We start from the raw sequence: 19,954 nt of genomic DNA, 5'->3' as shown, positions 1-19,954 counted from the left end.
GAGATCCCTTACAGCACAAGCCAGCATCTGTTTGTACAGTCCCTAACACAGCCCTGTCCGTGGCTCCTAGCAGTACAGGTAAATACCCTGATACTGCTCTTAGCTCATCCTGTTCACCTTTGCTTCTGCACATGTTTGTGCTGATCTTTCCCTTCTCCAAATTCAGGGGAGCTGCCTTCAGCCCTACAGATGCCATGGCAGCATCCTAAGAGGCTGAGTCTGGGAATGAATCTCGAGGAGCTGCAACAGAAATCCTGAACACAGTTTGGACTCTTAGACAGAGACATTGCAGAAATTAGGTAGCAGGATCCCTCCTCTGTGAACCTCCACAGCCTGGCTCCTCTCCCACTTTGCTACATGGAGCAGAAATCCCAGAGGCCTGTAATTAATGGACAAGCCAATTCTTTTAGATCTGTGCCCAAGTTTTACTATAGAAACAGCATTTTATCCACAAACCTCTCAGGGCTGGTGCAAGTCCATGTACAATCCTGACACAGCCACTCTCCACATGGCTCATCCGAGGGACACATGGTACCATTTGGAAGGAGTTTCTCTCCCTTATTGGGTGCTTATTTTTCATTATCACTCAGGCATGACCGACTGCTTTTCCTCCACTCATCTCTATCTCCCAGGGCAGCATCACTCCACAAGCAGAAACCTGCTCTACTAGGTTTTCAGCAAGCTGCAAGAGCTGTGAGGCTGTGGCAGCTTCCTCACTGAACCAGGATGAGGAATTTCATGGCCCTGACTCCCAGATCACAGCTCGGCCCTACTGGGTTAAGTGCTAGAATATAAGAAAAAGGGGGGGTTCCCTGCTGGCAAGGTAGTGATACACGGTAAAACTGCCCTGCTCATGAAAGCAGAGCTGAGAGAGTCTGGAGAGCATTCTGCAGGTGATAGCCAAGGAGGCAAGGTGCGATGAGAGCCAGGCTTGCGGCCATGGTGACAGCAGAGGGCACGCTTTGCTGGCACAGCGCTGAGCGTGCAGCCTGTGTACACAGTCCCAGGCATTGCTGGACTGCTCTGGATCTGTGGAACAAGCTGGAAATGTGGGGGTAAGGAAGCAGTCACAGGAATTCAATGCAATTCAGTTGTCTGCAAAGACACATGCCCCGCAGCGCTGCGGCAGAAAGAAAGGAACAGAATCGCCTTCGCCACAGCCGAGCGGATGATGGATTTATCTGGCTGGGGAATGAGTGTAAAAAAATTCAGAGCACACTGATCCCATAGAGAAGCTGGGGGAGGGGGAACTGGTAAATCAATCTGCAACTTATTCACCACTCCAAGCCTGTGTCAGAGCCATAAGGATGTCTGGAGGTCTGCCCTTACCCCTTCCACAGGAGTCCTCCGTAGGAGACAGTCCGGAGATATATGGAGCAGATGGACTCCCTTTCTCCACTCCCTCATCGCTGGTTCCTCCAGGTCAGCACAAGATGGTTTTCTGAACCAAAACACGTTTTCATCTTCATTTAAATGGTATTTTTCCTTCAGATTTTCCTTGAAATTAAATGTCAAAAGTTTTCGGATGGAGAACATCAGAGTGATTCCTCAAATATTACTTGAGATCACAAAGAGCTTTGGTACATTCAACATTTTATCCATCAACAAGGCTCAGACCTGATGGGAACTGATTTGCTTTCTTTTAAACAGGCTGAGATATTTCTAGGTGAACATGCCCACCAAAGCTCTGGCTCTGGTCCTGCCCCCACGAGCCTCACAACCTTGGCCAAATCCCAAGAGGGAAAAAACAGCCACGGTGAATATCAGAGCCTTTCTGAGGCTGCTTTGGCTCAGGAGCCAACTCATCTCCTGATGGGGTGCAGGACCAGAGAGCAGAAAACTAGCACACCCTTGCTTTCCTTGGGTAAGCGTCTGAAACTCAGTGGGACAAATCCAGGATATTTCCCTGCAGTAATATTTTTCCTGTTGCTAGAGGACACCGGTGTAATTCCTCCAGCCTCCCCCAGGCAGGAGGACAGCCAACCTGGTCTTCCAAACCTTGGCTGGAAGAGCCACAGTAGCCAGAGTGACCATCAAAACCAGGGATCCCCGATGTGACTGAGGGCCTGTCCTTGCCTGGAACTAGACTGTAGGGAGCCCATCTCCAACTACAGCAGCCCGAAGTCCTGTTGGGCATTACTGCTCTGCAGCAGGATGTCCTACACTGCCAGATGGCCAGGGAGGATTGTCAGGGTAGGGTTGGAGTAGAAAGATGTTAAAATGAAAAACAAAAGGTGAGGGAAGACAGGGGCTAGCAAGGGACAGCTCTGGGCTGAAAGTCTTTAGTAGAGCTGCACTCATGCACACAGCGGTGCTGCAGGTAGCTGGAGAAGAGTGGGGTGCTGAGCAGTCTGGGTTTGGTCAGGACATCAAGAATGGCCTCTCAAAACCCCTTAAGGACTCATGTCTAATATCTTCCCCCATTTTATGCCAGCATGACCATACCAGCTTCCTAAAAACAGCCCTTCTGGCCCACCTAGAACCCATCCATCTCAGACTGAGCTCTGTACCTCTTCAAAATCCTGTTAAATGTGTCCGAGTTCTGCTGGCCCCCCACAAAATTGTCAGGAAACAAGAAAGATGAGGAATTCATCAAGGAGGTTGTTCCTGCACTGTACCAACTCCTACAGCTCCCATCTCCACATTGGTGTACAGATGGGACCTAACGGTGCTGAAATGTCGCACAGTTTTCCATCCCATGCAGCAGCCCAAGGCTGCACTCCAGCCCATCGCTACACCCTGGGGAATACAGATGCTGAACTGATCCCTGTGGCACATCAGCACAGTTCCATAGCTGTGGCAGCTCAAGGAGCTGGTAGCCATTCTTCCCCTCTCAGGAGTGATGGATGTTCCCAGTGTCCCCTTCCATTTGGGGTGGCAAGCTGAAAGGCAAAAAGGTGCCAGGCTGGGCAGCTGTCTGCTGTGTGAAGTGGCACAGGACATTAGGTAACAGCTTCCAGTAGCCACAGGGAAGTCTGAAATAACCCAGTGCTTCCTCCCATTTCCATCTCTGCTCCTCCATAATACAGCACCCAAGGAGGCTGCTCTGCCTCCAGCTGTGGGAGCTGAGATGAGCTGCTGGGCCATTGGAGCCCTTTGCAATGCTGGTTGAGGCTGGAACTGCAGCATGGCACAGCTGGGTTGTACTGTACCAAGGGGGAGGGCCTGGGGACTACAAAAACAGTCTTTTCCCAGTGTAAGTAAACTGGGAGAGCCCAGTTTGCTGCTACTGGCACAGATGGGAGAAGTGGGGAAATTGCTGTTGCTGGGAGAAACCATCCCTAGGAAATCTCTCTTGAAGGCAGGCAAGAGGGCCAGGATAGCTTTGATGTCCTGGCATCCGCTGCTTTGGCCATTTGCCATGCCCAGGACTGACTCTGTTTTTTTTTGACTGCAGCAGGAGAGGGATGCTGGTCTAGCTGCTAGCACAGAGACATGGTAAAGAGAGGAGCTCTGGCAGTCATGGCCCTTAGAGCCAATCTGTTCTTTTGGGGACCAAATCCCTCCTGCTGGCCTTGGCAGGAGGCTGTGTTGTGTCTGAAACAAGGTACTGTGTCTGAACCAGATCAGGAGCTGACTTCTCTCTACCAGTACCCCCAGAGCAACATCAGTGCTCGGAGACAGGCAGGGTCCCAGGATTGCAGGGCTTGGCCTTGTTCAGGTCAGACAGCTTGGGAAAAACTGGCTGCAAAAGCAGTACAAGTCAACCCAGTTCACAGGGTCTCCTGGCTTTGCCTTTCATGGGTGTCATTTATTTTGTATCATGATTGGGGGAAGATGCAGAGGATGAAGGCTATGTGTGGCTGCAGACGTCTGCACAAAGGAAGGGAGACACCACCCAGGGAGGGCAGTCCCAGTTCAGCCCACAGGTCTGCCTGGTCTGGAACCAGTGACCAGCACCAATTCCTCTTGCTGGACTGTAAAGCAGAGCAGGAACAGCTTGGTTCATGCTCCATTCTCCCAGGCTGGCCTCAGCAAACCCAGCCAGCAGCACCAGGGTTGAAGAGGAAGGCACATGAATTTGACATGAAACGAAATGTCCTTTTGGAGATTTCTGGAGACCCTTGTGCCGTACTTGGGTCCTTGCCCCCACAAGCCTTGACTTTCCCTGGCAGGAAATTGAGACAGGAGAGAGACCCTGAAACCCCTTTTCTGGGTGGTAGCAGAGCCCCTTCCTTGCACACCCTGCTCTGCTCCTGACAGCTGGGAGATAGCTGAAGAGGCCCGTCTTTTGGGGTGACAGGGGCTTGCAGCAGCTTTGCCCAGCTCAGGAATCAGCCAGCTCATGGGGACAGGCTGGAGGAGTCAGAAGACTGATCATCCCAGTGAGACAGGCACATGCCACATGGGGCCGGCAGGTCCACTGTCCCTGGGATGGAGATGGGGGTCCCTACAGGCTCAGCCAGGGACCCGCACACCCCGACTGAGGCACTGATTTGTCACGGCTTCCCCGAGCTGCAGAGCTATCGCAGAGCCGGGGCACTCTCCCGGGAGGCTGCCGGCTGCCAGCCGAGCTGCCCCGACGGCCGGTGGAGCTGGCCAGGGAAGGGGGGAGGGTTTGGGCAAGGACCGGTGTCAGAGCTCCCCGCAGGGACCGGGGAGGCAGAAAGGACCCCCAGGGGCAGCTCAGCATCCCCCAGTCCCTACTGGAGCTGGGGATAAATCCGCCCTTAAGGGGACCCTTTCCAGCTCCCCGGACTCTGCAGCCATTTCTTACCCGACGGGGCGGGAAGCCGCTCTAGGGTGAGGGGCTGTGGCACAGGGAGCGCTGTGGGGGCTTAGTCCTCCGGCATGGGGGTCAGACCCGCGGCATGGGCTGTGCGCAGTCGGGACCCCCCACCGCCGCGCCGGGGGACTTGTGGTTGGGGAGGAGGGAGAGGACAGGCAGGGTTGGGGGCGACCAAGTGATCTGGGGAGAAAACGCGCTGGGGGCGGCCGGGGGGCGACCGGAGCGGGGTGGTACTGGGGGGGGGGGGGGGGGGGGGGGGCCACCGTGGATGCTCGGTCGGCCACGGGCAGAGCGGAGCATCCCCTGTCCTGGCCCCCCCGCCCTGGTGCCGGTCAGGGACCCACCCCCGGCGGCGTGGGGCGAGGGGGGCGCCCCCGCCTTGACGTCAGGAGAAGGGTTTATAAAGGCGGCGGGCGGCGAGGAGATCCCCAACGCCGGAGCCGAGTCGCAGCGGAGCCGTCAGCGCCTCCCCGCCGCCGCCTCTCCGCGCCCGACCCGCCGGCGAGATGCTGTCGTGCCGCCTCCAGTGCGCCCTGGCCCTGCTCTCCATCGCCCTGGCCCTCGGCACCGTCTCGGCCGCCCCCTCGGACCCGCGGCTCCGGCAGTTCCTGCAGAAGTCCCTGGCTGCCGCCGCCGGGAAGCAGGTGAGAGCCCCGCGACGGGGCGGCCACCCCGGGCACCCCGCTGGGCACCCCGACGGCCCTGCTGCAGACCCCTGCCTCTCCTCCAGACACCGCCCTGATGCCCCGCTGCAGACCCTCCGTTTCCCCATCAAAAGCCCCTGGCACCCCTGTTGCATACACCCCAGCTTCCCTGCTGCAGACCCCTCCAGTTCCCCACTGGACACCCCAGTACCCTCAGTGCAGACCTCCAGCTCCTCACCAGACCTCCCTAATATCCATGCTTCAGACACTCACTTGCTCGTTGCAGACCGCGGTTCCCTGACAGATTCCCTTGTTCACTGCAGGGGCTGAGCCAGCGAAAGGCTGGAAAGCTGGGGGAGGGGAGGGGAGACCCCCCCCCCAGCCCAGTTGGGTTGCTGGTGGGGTATGAGGAGCAGCTGCAGCCAGGGCAGAGGAGAGTCTCTGGTGAAGGACCCCAGGGCTTCTGCAGGGCACTGGACCAAGGTGCAGCAGGAGGATGTCCTTATCCATGCGAGGGGGCAGCCAGGGCTTGGAGGGACATGAGGAAAAATACCCCCCAGTGAGAGGGTGACCCGACTCAGCCTCCCCTGCGAGCTCCCCCAGAGACCTTGCCTGTGTCATGGGAGCAGCAGCCTCACGGCATCCTCAACGAGTCTGGCACAGTGGGAGCAGAGGGAAGGGAAGGGAGAGTGATGTGGTGCTCAGATGGGTTCATTCCCTGCCGCGGCCAGAACAGCAGTCTCTTCCCCACACCAGGTAGATGTCAGGGCTCTTCTGCTCTGCTTTATTTTGTAGGCACAGTTGCTGCATAGCAGCTGTCGGGCTGGGCTCTTTGGAAAGCCGCAGCTCTCCTTCTCCTCCAAAGTCCTGCAGGTCTCTAATCTGGGCACAGAGGTGTCTCTTAGAGGGACAGAGTGGTGAGCTCCCAAAAGCCAAGGAGTAATTGTGCTCTCTTTCGCTCTTTCTCTCTCTTTTCCCCCAAGGAACTGGCCAAGTACTTTTTGGCAGAACTGCTCTCAGAGCCAAGCCAGACAGAAAATGAAGCCCTGGAGTCTGAGGACTTGTCCCGAGGGGCTGAGCAGGACGAAGTGAGACTGGAGCTGGAGCGCTCGGCTAACTCAAACCCTGCTCTGGCACCCCGGGAACGCAAAGCGGGATGCAAGAACTTCTTCTGGAAAACTTTCACATCCTGTTAGCTTTTGAAACCCACCTCTCCTCCCCATCCATCCCTGCCTTCTTCCTAGCCCCCCGCCCTGAGCAGAACCTTCACCACAAGAGGCGAAGACTGTAAATACACAATCCACGGTTATGGTGAAATTAAACAAACACGGAAAATTTGAGTTTGAATTCCAGTTGTTTTAATAAAACTTTCTGTTCCAATTGTACACGATTTGCTTGAGTTGTGATTTCTGACTAGTTCTTTAATGACATGCACTCTGCAACTATTTCAGATGTACTATTTTTAATTCTTTGTTGCAATAAAGTTTATGTTTCAAATGGTGATGCTGAGACTTGGTGGTCAATGAGAAAACCTAAGTCGCTTCTCAGGCTGCTTGTCTTTGAAATGCTGCCCGTCTCAGGGCAGCAGCAGCAAACAGCATCCACATCCACGCATATGCACACACAGAGTATCTCCTAATGTGATTTTTTATTTTTTTTGCTGTGGTCTTTCTAAGGGAGCTAGAGAGACAGTGGTATTTTATATACCAAATCCCTGTAATTGTGGCTGAGTCAAATCCACAGCGATGGCACTTCAGTCAATCTAGAGGATTTACACCCATCACCAGAGGCATCACTATAGATCACAGCTGTGTATTCCAAGCAATGGGGATCATAAAACTATTTCACAGTACGGGTTTACCCCGCACATATCTCATTCCCTCCTCAGTCACAAACAGTAATATGTTCTCTTACCTGGCATTTTACTCCTTGCAACGTCTCCTCCTTCGGAAAGTTTTCCTTTGTTCTGCTGCGCAGGGGGAGGTTTCACATCCCTGTAAAGCTGAGATGTTAACCCCATGCCATCAACTGGTTACAGCAGTTTTTCTATTTGTTACATTATCATTAAAGGCAACATTAAAAGGTTCAGTAGGGTAGAAGATAGCATCGGGAAAAAGACATGCTTCTCTCAATGGAACAGAAATTCTTTGTGCTTTTGCAGAGTGTCTTCCCTTTCTGGCCATGCTGGTTTGTGACATGCGTTTGCGGGTGAGTTGGAGCTGTAGAGCATGCATCCTGCATGGGAGACAGCTGTCACTGGTGAGAAACTCAGCATTCAGGATTAAAGGTAACACATTTTGCAGCCATCATCTGTGAAGGAAAGGAGAAAAGTGGGGGGTGTTAGAGATGTTCATGGGTGGAAGGCTGAGCACGACCCCAGTGGAAGTGGATTCCCCAACTGAGTGCATGTTAAGTCACCTCTGGTCTGTGCTGAGCATAGCTCCCTGTGGGATGTCGTTCTTGATGGCTCGTGAGCCATGGTCTTTATTCTTTATTCTGCGCTTCCTCTCCCTGTGGGCAGCGGCTCGTTAAATTCAAGCTGGGGGCAGGTGAATCCCTTGCCATTGGGAACTATAGCAGTGCCAATGTGAAATCCCAGCCCTGCCATGCTTGATCACTGCAGGGCTCGGCTGGGCTGCTCCACAGCCGACTGGCAACGGGCGAGGGCAGCGGGGGACGTGCACGGGGAGGGGAGCTGCTGGCGTCGACCCCTCCGAGCCCAGAGGCAGGACTGGATGCTGCCTGCACTGCGGGCAGGGTTAAGGGCTGCCTACTGCCTGCCTGGCTGCTGCCAGGGAAGCTGGATCCTGCATCCACTGGAGAAGTCTTGCCATGACATGATCCTGCATCTCCCCAGCTCCCGGGAGCCTCTTCTCCTCCTCCCCTGTAAGAGGGATAGGTTTTGTGGTGTGATCTGGGGAAATGTATGATCCTCAGCCGTCACTGCCCCGCATGCAGTGGGGTGGGGGTAAGGGCTCAGCCCTCTTTACCGGAGCTGGGTGCGCTGCAGACTGGGCAGGGAATGGTGATTGTCCTGGCGCTTTGGGAGGAAGGGAGGGAGCCCTGCAACACATGGCACCCTTTTTCACCCCCTGGAATTCTGTGGCTGGTGCAGCTGTGGAGGGTGAAGGATTAACTCACCCTTGGGAGAGGGGCAAGGCTGGCACTTCTCAGGGGGGAAGCCACCAAAATGACATTTGAGAAGTGTGGGTAATATAGATAATTTCTCAGCCCTAAAAAGCAGATAGGGTGAGAATAGGATCCCATTTGAAAGTGTGGAGACAGGCTCTCTGGGGAGAGAGCAACAGTCCTAGTTCATGTCTGATCCCCTAGCTGCTGTGCATCATCAAGGGGGAAGATTTTAGGGGATTCAGTAAAGCAGATACCTCCCCATCCCTGGCTGCTTGCTCCTGTCTTGACTGAGGTTCCACTTAGCTTTCAAAAAGCAGCTAATTCTTCAGTGCTGAGACAGTCTCAAGACAGCAGCTACAGGAACAGAAAGGGGGTGGAGGTGCCAGGGGCTTGAATATTCTTAGGCACCAAGTCTATCTTTCACGGGCTATAAATAGACCACTACTCGCCTGAGGTTCTTCCTCTTGGTCACTATGCTCAGCCAGTGCTTCTGAAGGGAGTTTAATCCTGACAATTGCTGGAGTGAATCTCATCACAAATAGGGATATGGATGATCCTCAAACACAAGCAGGAATTAAAGACAGAGTGATTCACAGGCTACACCAGCCTGTTTCAGCAATACAGCTGGCGTCATGTCATGGCATCTTCTGCGCAGTTTAATGAAGATATACTGGTGGAGGCATGTGCGAACGTCCTCAGTTCGGAGGCAGAAAGATAAACCTGTTTCTTCCATCAACTCAGGAGCTCCTGGAGTTTTGGGAGACAGCTCGCAGGGCATTAAATACAGAATCACCACATGTAGTTGCACTGCAGCAGCGCCAGCAATCCCAGGTGCTGGGAGCCATACAAACACAATGCAAGAGATGGTCTTGTCCTGCTGAGCTAAAAAGACTAGAAAGACAAAGAAAGATCTATTGTTTCTCTTTGACAGGTGGGAATTATGGGGTAAAGAGATTAAATGACTGTATTTAATCCCTGGACACACAGACATGAAAAAGCATCTTGGGCTGGGCAAGGCTGAATTCTGGGATGAACATATGGGTATGGCCAGCTCCCGTGGGCCAGAGCTGCTGAAGGGCAGAGCAGTTTTTGTGAGAGGTTTTCAAGCCATGTTCTCTGCAGCTCAGAGACAAGGTTCCACAGAGAAGCAGCCCCGGCACGGGCCCGGGGGATGTTAAGGGCTGTGATGATCCACACACGGCTGATTCATCTCCCCTCTTGCACTTGGTGTCACAAGCAGACCCAGAACAACCCCCATTCCAGCAGGTACCTTCAACCTGGTGATTCATCTGAGGCAGTGCAGGGAAATGTCCATGAGGAACCACATAAAAGAGCTTGAAACTGCTGTCTGAAGAGCTGCTTTTAATGAAAACCAGAAAAGGTTGTATAAGGCCTGGAAACACACATCCCCTGATGGGAAGTCAGCAATGAGCTTCTCAGCCATCCCCAACAGCAAACTCACCAACAAATGATGCCGGGGGGGGGTCATTTACTCTAGCAAGCAGGCCAGGATTTTTTTATGTGCAGCCCAAATTGGTAAAAAAGGCAAGTCTTCCTTGGCACAGAAGGTTTGTTGGTGACAGATAGCTTGAAACAATCCTAGCTGTGGTGCAGAGGAAATATTTGTGGGATCCAGATTTCATAGCCTGGGTTCACTCTAGCACCAGCTATCTCCTTTTGGCTTCGCGGAAAAGACCAAGAGCCTGGACCAAGGGCACAACTACCCTCCACCCAGAACAGTCTGTGGGATGCTCTGCACTGCCTTTGCCTTTACTCTGCCTCAATGGCTCCCAGCAAGCATTGTACCATCACTCTGATCTGCAGCCACTGAGAGCATCTCAGACTCCCAGACCTCTGCTCTCATCCCAGGAATCTTCCCTTTCATCCTGCCCAACTCCCAGCACCTCTGGGGAGCACCAGAGCAACCCCAGCCCCCCTAGGGGTCAGCACCAGGTGGTTAGAAAGAAGCACTCACTGCTGTAACCGAGTCCTAATTCTCTGAAAGCAAAGCAGCAGGATGTCTATTGACCAGGGTGAGAAAGGATATACCTAGGCAATAAAAGTTATTATGATAAAGGAACAGACTGTACTCTGCTCTCTGAATACCTTCTGACTCTTTGACAGAATAACGTAATAAAACTCGCTTACACAGAGCATTTTCTTCTCATTTGTCTTTGCTTTATTAGGGAATTATTTTTTACTTTTTGTTAACACCTAATTGCACTTCCAAGGATAGCTGTTTGGCCAGGTGCTCTGAGCACCTCAGAAGACATTTGCATCCCAGTCTCAGGAGACATAAACAACTTGTAAAACACAAAAAATGGTCACAAAAATATCGCCAAGTTCAGTTTTTCTCACACGTATAGTACAAATGCCAGTTTGTGTCATGAACTATCATCTGACAACCCGCCTGGTCATTCAATTAACAAAATTAATTTGATTAAGGTCCCTAGTCCTTCCTACAGAGAGATTCCCTGAGAAAGCATAGAACAATGCATTGAAATTCACATTTTGCTTATCACCTGGGTTAGCTGCTGGACCAGAGAGGGATTTGGTCCCACACACAACGCCGGAGCATCCCTCCCGCTGCTCTCGGCTGCCTGCCTCCCGCCCCGTGCAGCCAGCTCTCGCTGCCGGCAGCCTGCCGCGCTCCTCAGTGCGGAGGGAGGAATCGCTCCTGGCCTCCAGCCCTGGCAAAGCATTCCCGGGAGCTGAGCCCAGAGATGCTCCCAGGCCCTCTTTTGCTCAGCCCTCATTAAGAGAGTCCCCCCCCCCGGCACAGAGGAGAAGTCAGTGAATCCCTCCTGGCCTGGCAGTAAGTCTAGTGCTGCTGAGCCCTGGGGCAGAGCGTTTGCTCCCTTACACAGCTCTGCGTTCTGCCTTCAGGGAAAATCTCTCCTTTTGCTCAGGGCTGAGGTTGAAGGAAGAAAAAGGATCGTCCTGGAAATTGGCTGTCACATTTGCAAGGCTCTTTTGTAAATCTTCACTGCCACGTCTTCCCTATTTTCCTTCTTGTGCTTGTCAGGGTTTGTGATTCTTCTCAGAGGCTCAAATATAATATTTCTTTCCCTGCATCTCTGCTCCCCACTCCAGCCTGTTCCCCCATGGTTACAATGTGGGGGGCCATTGCTGAGCACAAGCCCGGGAATGGGGTGCACTGCAGCCAGCAGAGAGAGCCAAAGAGCACAGATTGTCCTATTTATGGTCAGTATCTGTAAGAGCAGATGCTTAGGACGGGTGTCCTCTGTGCCAAGGGTTGCCCGAGCTCTGGCTACAGCCTCACCACAGGAAGATGGGCTGGAGACAAGGATCCTGAAAAGGGGGGCTTTCCACGAAGCAGCACTTTCAGGGGTCAGAGCCATGTGAGGATGCCAGCAGTGCTGCTGCACTGACAAAGATTTTTCTCCCAAGCTAAGTGCCTGCTTTTCACTTCTAAAGGACATTTCTCATGTCAGAGTTGCCAGTTTTTAATGGTTTAGAAGAACATTAAATAACATGAAAATAAATGACCTGCTCTACCTAGGGTAAAATGCAATGGGGTTTGTTCTAATGGCAACCTGTAAAAAATTGCTTCCATGCATATTTTCTTCCCCTGCCATTTTTTGTTGTTCAGCATCCAAAACAACTCCTCATTCACTCAGCTTTTCTGAAACTTCACAGTCTAGGAGGCAATGGCAGGGGCAGAGGGAGGAAGGGCTGTGTCCGGTTAAAGGCTCAGGGGACCAGATGGCCCATGGTGGTGGCACTTTGGCACAATGTGTGGTAGTCATTGTTTCCCAGATATAAGAACTCCAGGCTGCAGGAGACTGCATCTTCCATAGCTTGAATAACAGCCCCTGGAGGCAATGGGGCTGGGGATGATGTAACCTGTGCTGATGTCTTCTCCTCCCAGCTGCAAGAAGTGGTCCTGGACCTTAGGTAGCTGCCTGTGGCAATGGGACAGCACCACACTGGTGTGGCTCCCTGCAGGCTCTCCCTCAGCACAGCCAGCATCACACCAGTCTCTCACTGCCTGGTGCTCTCCAGGGCTGTTTCCATGCACTCCATGTACCTTGCCAGGAGTGTCCCAAAGCTGCTGCCCTAACATCTCCATCCTCTCAGCATGGCCTAGCAGCAGGGCTACCCAGTAATACTCTCTTGCTCCTATTTTAGGGTCCTTGGAAGGAAACCCCAGCATCCCTGGAAGGATGCCAACAGCAAAGAGGAATATTGGGCTCACGCATGATGTTTGAACCAGAGCTCTCAGCAAAAGAGTGTGGGGAAAAGGTGGTGGTTGTTCTCCCTGAAACTTGCATACAGCATCTGGAAAACAACAACCGGGAAGAGAGGATTTCCAAGACGGATACCCTTCAGAAGACAGTCTGGGAGATGAAGAAAAGTGAGATAACATGCCAAGCCCTGGTGAGACTGCTGTCATGAGGATGCAAGGAAACAAAGATCTAGATAATGCAGAGGAAACTTCATACCATTGCCTTGCTAGCCCAGAAAGGGGTCTTCTCCAGAACATCTGGTCAAATTGTCCTGGAAAGTGTGGTGGAAATGGTGGGAGATGTGTTATGCAGCAACAATGCTCAAGGAGCCTTGCCAGCTATAGCAGAGGCATGTTCATTGCCTTGAACTGCAAAAACAGCTGTGTTGTTGGCCTTCTTACAGAAGAAGCCCAGGATCCATTCCACGATCTTGGACTGGCAGTCAAATGCAATTCTGGAATTTGGCTTTGCAAGGATGGAGGCCATTGGTCAACACCCTGAAGATCACTCTTGCTGCTGTATAGAGGTGTGCAGAGATCAGCCATCACCTTGCTGGGGGTTATTTACCTATTTACCTGTACATGGGAGACTCACTGAGAGCACTGACTGAGAGTGAAGAGCTGCTCCTTCTTCATCGGATAGATGCTGAGCTGGGCAAGCTGCATAGACAAGTCACATCAATTCTCAGTTGTACAAATTCCAAGCCATGCCTAGATGACAGAACCTAGGAGGACCCAGGGGATGACAAAAGGACTGAAGCCATAGACACTGGTGACAGGATTATACCAGAGCTGGTGTCAAAGATGCAGTAGAACTGGACCATCCAGAGGGAGGGCCTAGAAGAAGTTGCAGGCATCCTTCAGGATGCCAGATTCATCCAGCCAAACACAGGAGATCTCCCAAGAGCCCTGAGGGTTTGTCTCTGTGATCTGAACCCCATCCTGGTACAGATGGCCCTGAGGGTCCTCCAGCAACTGTCCACAGTCATGGGTTCAAACATCAAACAGCACATGGAGGACTTGGGCTTTCCCCTCATTGCTCTTTTTAGAGAAAGCAAGAGCAGCATGAGAGCTGCCACCCTGGCTGCTCTGAATGCATGGGCTGCACAGATCAACATACTGGAGTGACTGGATGGACAGAACATTTCAGAAGATCTAGGTGACGAAATGCTTTTATGGAAGCAAGAGCTGGTGTAGTGGCTGGCTGAACAGCTGCCAACCCTCAAGTCAGCTCTCTTGGACCTTCTTTGGTGTGTGCCTCATCTCTACTCTTCCTTGCAGGACATCAACAGGGATGTGCAGACAGCCTCACACTCGCCTGCCTTTTTTCATAATGCACCTTGGCTTTGAGAAGATGACCAAAGCCACCAGTGAGCTGAAGGCAGCTGCAAAGGACCACATACTTGAGATACTAGAGAATGCCAATGACAGCCTGACAGCCCAGTCCGCTGCCTCTGCTGAGTCACTTTCCAAACACCTTAGAGTCACCACCACTACTGCTTTCCCTTCTGTTCTAACCACACCACCTGCAGCAACATCCTTGTCTTCACAAGCATCATCTAAAGAGCCAGCACCCAAAAACAGTGGAGAGGAAAAATAGGATCCCAAGGGGCCCAAAGTCAGGAGAAGCAGTCCTGAAAGACACAGGCGCAACAAAAGGAAAAGCACAAATGAATTCCACTCTGAAGGTTGCGGTCAGCAAACTGGAACCTATCTTCATCATTGTCCCCAAGGGAAAAGAGCAGAGAATGAGGGATGAGAAGGGCAGTGAAGTGCTGCAGTGGAACTCAGCTTTGTGTTAGGTGTAACAGTAAGCACTTCAAGGATGCCCCCTAAATTACAAAGCTTATTTATTAATAGACAATTCTGCCAATTACAAAATGCTGTTAAGTGTTTGTACTCAGGCAGAGTGAGCTAGCTGCCTGGTGAACATGGCAAATCAATACATTTAATTAAAATAAGTAAAGAGGAATACACAGTCTGATTACTGTCCAACAAGAAAAATACACCCCAGAGATCTCAAAGTGTAATTACCCTTTCTATATGGCCAAAATTACTTGTTTGCTGCAGACTGTAATTCTCTCTAATGCTGCTACAAAGTCATGGCCATCCCCTCACCTACCCCATTCATCCAGTGCTGTACCTCCCATGAGGCTGCTCCAGTACCCATGAAATCAGGCTCTGGTACGTCCATATCTAGTTTCTGCCTTATTTTCTGTCTGATAGCTGAAGGGTTCACAATGAGAACATGGTTAATGTCTCTACAGTTTCTATTCTTTGATTCCTTCCTGCTCTGATCTTGGGATGCCCTCTCTTTTTGTGATAGAGGACACAAGCTTTGAGGCTGGAGTGGAGTTGTGTAGCTTACATGCAACACAAATGGATGCCCTTTATACGGCCTTTCAAAAGTAAATTCATATCCATATTGAGCTGTGAGATCAGATGACTGGACATGCTGTTCCAGGAGGTTCCTTCAATGCTGTGCTCCCTTTTTGTTGGTAGCCAGTGCCCCACAAGCAGCTGCTCTTAGAGCTTCCCCTCCGCCAAGTCCTGGAAATGCTCTGTACAGATGCACAACCATCATTCCCACACAGTTACCTGGCAGGTCTGTCCACCTACTGCCCTGTCAGTCCACACTGAAACTTGCCCAGAAATAGTGTTTCCCTTGCAAAAACCTCTCTGGCAATGTGCTATCACCAGACTGTCCTCCTGACCCATACCGCAGCTGCAGTGCTGCACCTGGCACGCTGCTGGAGGAAAAGCCATTAACCAGGAGTAGCACTGATATGCTGAGGCCACACACTGTGTTGTAGCCAGGGGACACAGGCAGGCTCCTCTTCTATAATGCTGAAGGCCTGATCCATTCCTTAAGGGTTTCAGAGACTGTAGGAAATGGGGGAAAGTCAAGCATTTGGAAGCTTTGCAAGTATTTGCCAGGCAGGCAGACTATTCGTCATGATGTCTTATGAGAGTCCCTCAGGGCCCGTGCCAGCAGTCAGAAACCTCCCATAGTGGGTGCAGCACAAAGTCAGACAAAGTGACAGTCCTGTCCTGCAGATATTACATGTGATAAGTGCATCAGCAGTGATGCCCTGGAGTCCTACAGGAACAAGCCACTTCAAATATTCTCAGCACGTTCTCATGTGTGCCCTGCAGCACAGCCCCCAAGCAACAATCAGGGGTGCCCTGAATATCGAGATAATGATCTACAAGTTATATCCTTCCTTGCACCTCCTTGCTCCTGGCAGAGAACAGCATGCAATGGGGTATCATGGTCCAGCATGGGTCTAGGTGCTTATTCTGGATTTTACCCAACAGTCACATTTGAGTGGTGTTAAGAAAGAGAGCAAGGCTTAGAAATATGCTTTGCACTCACATCTGGATAGTGGAGGCCTGTGTCTTGAAAGAGCTCTTTCCCGTATAGGTAACCCAGCCTGCCAAGGGAATTTTACATTTTTAGAGAGTCTCACAGAGAGAAAGGAGCAGGTTCCTGCCTGTGAAGCAATAGTTAAGGAATGGGTCCTAACACACAGGATGAAGCCTCGGGGTCCTGGGATGCTCCTGCCAGCACCACATCCCAAGGTTTGCTCACATCCTGAGGATGGCTATTCAATTTTCCCCCATCCTGCCTCCTAGACAGCCAGTCCTCCAGGCTGTTCATCCTCCCCCATAGCCCTGGGGAAGAGCAAAGAGCAAAAGAGCACCTGGGTCAGAAGGCGAAGAAGGAGAGCTGCGAAGAGCTCATAAGGGAGAGCTGACCTGGTACCTTTTGCTCTTTTCTGGTTCGGTCCTCTTCCATTTGCTGTAATCATGACCAAAATGCATGCTCAGGAGAGAGCAGGGTCAGGGAGATCAATGAATTATAAATATATACAGTATAAACAAATCAATCAGAGGGATAAAAACATTCGACAGAGCCACACTAATTAAAAATATAATAATTCAGATAGTGGACATTTATTTAAAATGGTGCAATTACAGCTTTTAATCATCCAGGCTTAAATTAACAGCAGCGGTGAAGTGGCTGTGCAAACGTGTTCTCTGTAATGAACTGATATTAGAAAACCATCTTGGTGATGTCTCCCTCTCTCAGGCTAATTCTCCCTCTTCTCATTGTAAAATAACCTTTTGGTGTCGTTTTCTTGTAGAGTCTTGAAGATGAAGACACAATGTTAGAGCTAAATTAAATCCCCTTCACATATTTCTCTTCTTTCAAGCTGTAAAAATTGCTGGTATCAGTCATTCAGTCTCTAGTGCTGACGCAACCACACTTGAGGAGAACATCTGGGGGCCCCAAGAGTCATTATAGGGAAAATAAAATCCTATATTACAATCAGTCAGCAATTAAAAGGCAGGATGCGGGAGGACCAATCCTGCAAGATGCTGAGCAGGCTTGGTGAGGAAATCAAATGGTAGGCTTGTGATGCTCTGGGGCTCTTCTTCACTGGGTCAATTGAGAGGAGACTAGAAAATTTCTAAATCTGCTCCTGCCCAACACGAATTGTCATATTAATTTAGGTCAGTGCTGATCCAGAGGTCACAGGTTTAGTACCTGTTCACTGCCAGCTAGCCCGGTCTGCAGAGCTGTGGGGCCAATCTCACCTTGGCTTGGCAGGTCCCAGCCAGGCTTGGCATTCGAACAGACATGGTGGGGCTGAAGGCAATGCTCAGCTTGCCATGAGAAGCCCCCGGGGTTAGAGTGGATTCGATGCAGGTACAGACAAATCAGAGATATGAAGGGTCTCTGTGCCTGGCATGGTTCTGACTTGGCAAGGTGATGGGTCGTGTCTGCCCTGGACAACTGTCACGATCTTTCTCCCACATGTGTATCCACACCTGCCCTGTAAGAGCATCTTTCCTACAGAAGAGCCCCGTATCTACCAGCCAAGACACTGACAAAAATGCTCAATGCGGTGATGGAAGCGAGCGGATTTACAGACACGTGGCAAGCAAAACCACTGAAAGCAAAACCTTCCAGACACAGCTGAGGTGGGTTTGAACCAGCAGTCAAGGAGAGGCAACTGTGCACTGGATGCAAAAGCTCTTCTGGCCCACAGCCTCTCCTCCCAGCCAGCCAGCACGCTCGGTTCGGCTCTGCCCCTGCCTTTGCTCTGTCCCGTGCACAGGGAGAGTCTCAGCAGGTCAGAAGCAGCCCCAAAAGTTCCCAAGCTCAAGGCTCAGCAATGCCCCTGACACATCTGTCCCACAGCTCACGCTGGTGACAATGATGTGCTGGTCCTGCTCACAGCTTTAGGAAGCTCCATGTCTCAGCTGGATTTGGTTAAAGGCTGAAAGGGAAGGACCAAGAAGAAAAAAAAAAAACAGGGAAAAAAAGTAACTTTGGAAGTGTGGAAATATTTCTTTGTGGGAATTGAACACCACGCAGAGAGAGCATATGTGTGACTCTGTGTGTGTGTGTGTGTGCTCACGTGCATGCCTACACATGTACTTCTGCATGTGTAAGTCATGGCTCCTTCCAGAACTGCTCACCCACTCCTGGTTTTTGTCCATTGTCACCAAACACAATTACCTACCTGTGTCCATAGTCCAGAGCACACGGTAAAAATCAGGAACCCTTTGGAAAGTGAATTTCATCTCTACTTAACACCAAACCCTCCTCTCTTTCCTGTTTACCCAAAGGGTGTGCAAACATACAGCAAGAGAACAAGTGAGAGTCACACAGTCCTCACTGCCACAATGGGCAATCTAATTACCTGTCCTGCACATTAAGATTAATAAATATTAACTTTACTCGTGTTTTTACTGTCCACCTAAGATGGAAACAATGAGCTTTACTGCTTAATCAAATTAGAGCTATAAAATGATTTCCCTTTTAGAAGGTTCATTTCTGTTTTGCTGGCAATTAGTGTTGATGACTTGAGTCCCATCTTTAAAACATTTTGAAATATGGAAAATGGTAGAAATGCCACAGTGCATTAATGGAGCCAAAATACACATCAGGTAATAAAGCATGAAGAGCCTGTTTACTTTGAGTACTCTAATTATTTGAGAGCTTTTTTAAAAAACAAATCTGACATGTGAAAACTTCCATTTCATTTGAATTAATTTTTAAAAACAAATGGAAAAAAACAAACAAACAAACAAACAAACAAACCAAAAACAAAACAAACCAAGAAAAACAAAACCCCTTTATTGAAGTGTTGTTTTGAAATTCCCTGCAGCCAGGCCAGGTCCCAGACGGACACTGAGGAGCAACTTTTCCCTTTTGTTTTTCTCTTGCTATTCTCTCTTTAGGGCGTGCAGGGGAGGGGGCTCACTTGCAAGCTGGATGCTCATGCAGCTGTTCCTGCACCGTCTCTAAAAACATCTCAAGGAATCAGTGCACCACCTCATAGGAGACTCCCACCCATTGCTGAGCTGCAGAAGACAGAGTCACTGTCACTGCCTGGTCTAAGAGATCCAAACCCCTCTTCAGATCTCTACTCTAGCACCACTAAGAAAGTATTCAGCAGCTGTACCTTGGTCTAAGACACAACTCTCCAGTGAGGCAGACTGCAGCTCCTGTGGCTTCCTTGCCTCTGAAGAACTAGCAAGATTTAATTCCTCTTCTTTACAAATCAGCACCAAAGAAGCAGCATAACCAAGGCATACTGGGACCTCTGGAGGTCTCTTGTCCTTCCCCCTGCACAAAGTGGCTAACTTCATAGTTAGGTCATGTTGCTCTGGGCCTTGTTCTGCCGAGTATTTAATATCTCCAAAGACAGAGATTCCCCCACCACTTCCCTGTCTTGGGGCCACAACACTCGCTATGAGGGTGTTTTGTTATGGTACTTTGCTGGCATTGCCCCTGCTGTAGCCTGTGCCTGTTGCTGTGTACCTCTGAGGGCAGTCCAGCTCCAGTCTCTCAGTTCCCTTGGTGGCAGCTGAAGCTAGCAGCAAGATCCTCCTTGTCCTTCTCATCATCAGGCTCAAACAAATCCAACTCCCCCACCTCGCCTTATAGATCCGCCTCTGTCACCTCAGTGGCTTCTGATGGTTTTTCTCCAACACAAGGTGCTTCGAACCAGATGGTTCAGACAGTCCTCTCTGTACCCCCTGGTCCTCCCACCTCATTTCCACCTCCACCATTCAGCCACAGAGAAGACAAATTTACATGGAAGAGACCGAATGGCTGATACCAGCAAGAAGAAACATGGCCAAATCCTTGCAGTCTCTCTTGACGTAACTCAGTAATGTCAA

The 19,954-nt window shown here is 50.9% G+C and overlaps 1 protein-coding gene and 1 pseudogene across 1 annotated transcript; both read left to right on the top strand.

Moving 5' to 3' along the window:
• Positions 1-5,154: 5,154 nt before the first annotated feature.
• SST (somatostatin) lies at positions 5,155-6,870 on the top strand. The gene is made up of 2 exons (XM_032986836.2): positions 5,155-5,373; positions 6,357-6,870. Exons 1-2 carry the CDS (start codon positions 5,236-5,238, stop codon positions 6,567-6,569), a joined length of 351 nt encoding a protein of 116 aa, XP_032842727.2. The 5' UTR covers positions 5,155-5,235; the 3' UTR covers positions 6,570-6,870.
• A 5,859-nt stretch (positions 6,871-12,729) lies between these two features.
• On the top strand, positions 12,730-14,556 carry LOC104359079 (annotated as a pseudogene).
• Positions 14,557-19,954: the final 5,398 nt, after the last annotated feature.

Source organism: Tyto alba, unplaced genomic scaffold, assembly GCF_018691265.1.
Source record: "Tyto alba isolate M040663 unplaced genomic scaffold, T.alba_DEE_v4.0 Super-Scaffold_10, whole genome shotgun sequence".
Lineage (NCBI taxonomy): Eukaryota > Metazoa > Chordata > Aves > Strigiformes > Tytonidae > Tyto > Tyto alba.
The sequence above is the reverse complement of the archived record's forward strand: the minus strand, read 5'-3'. Positions and strand labels throughout refer to the sequence as shown.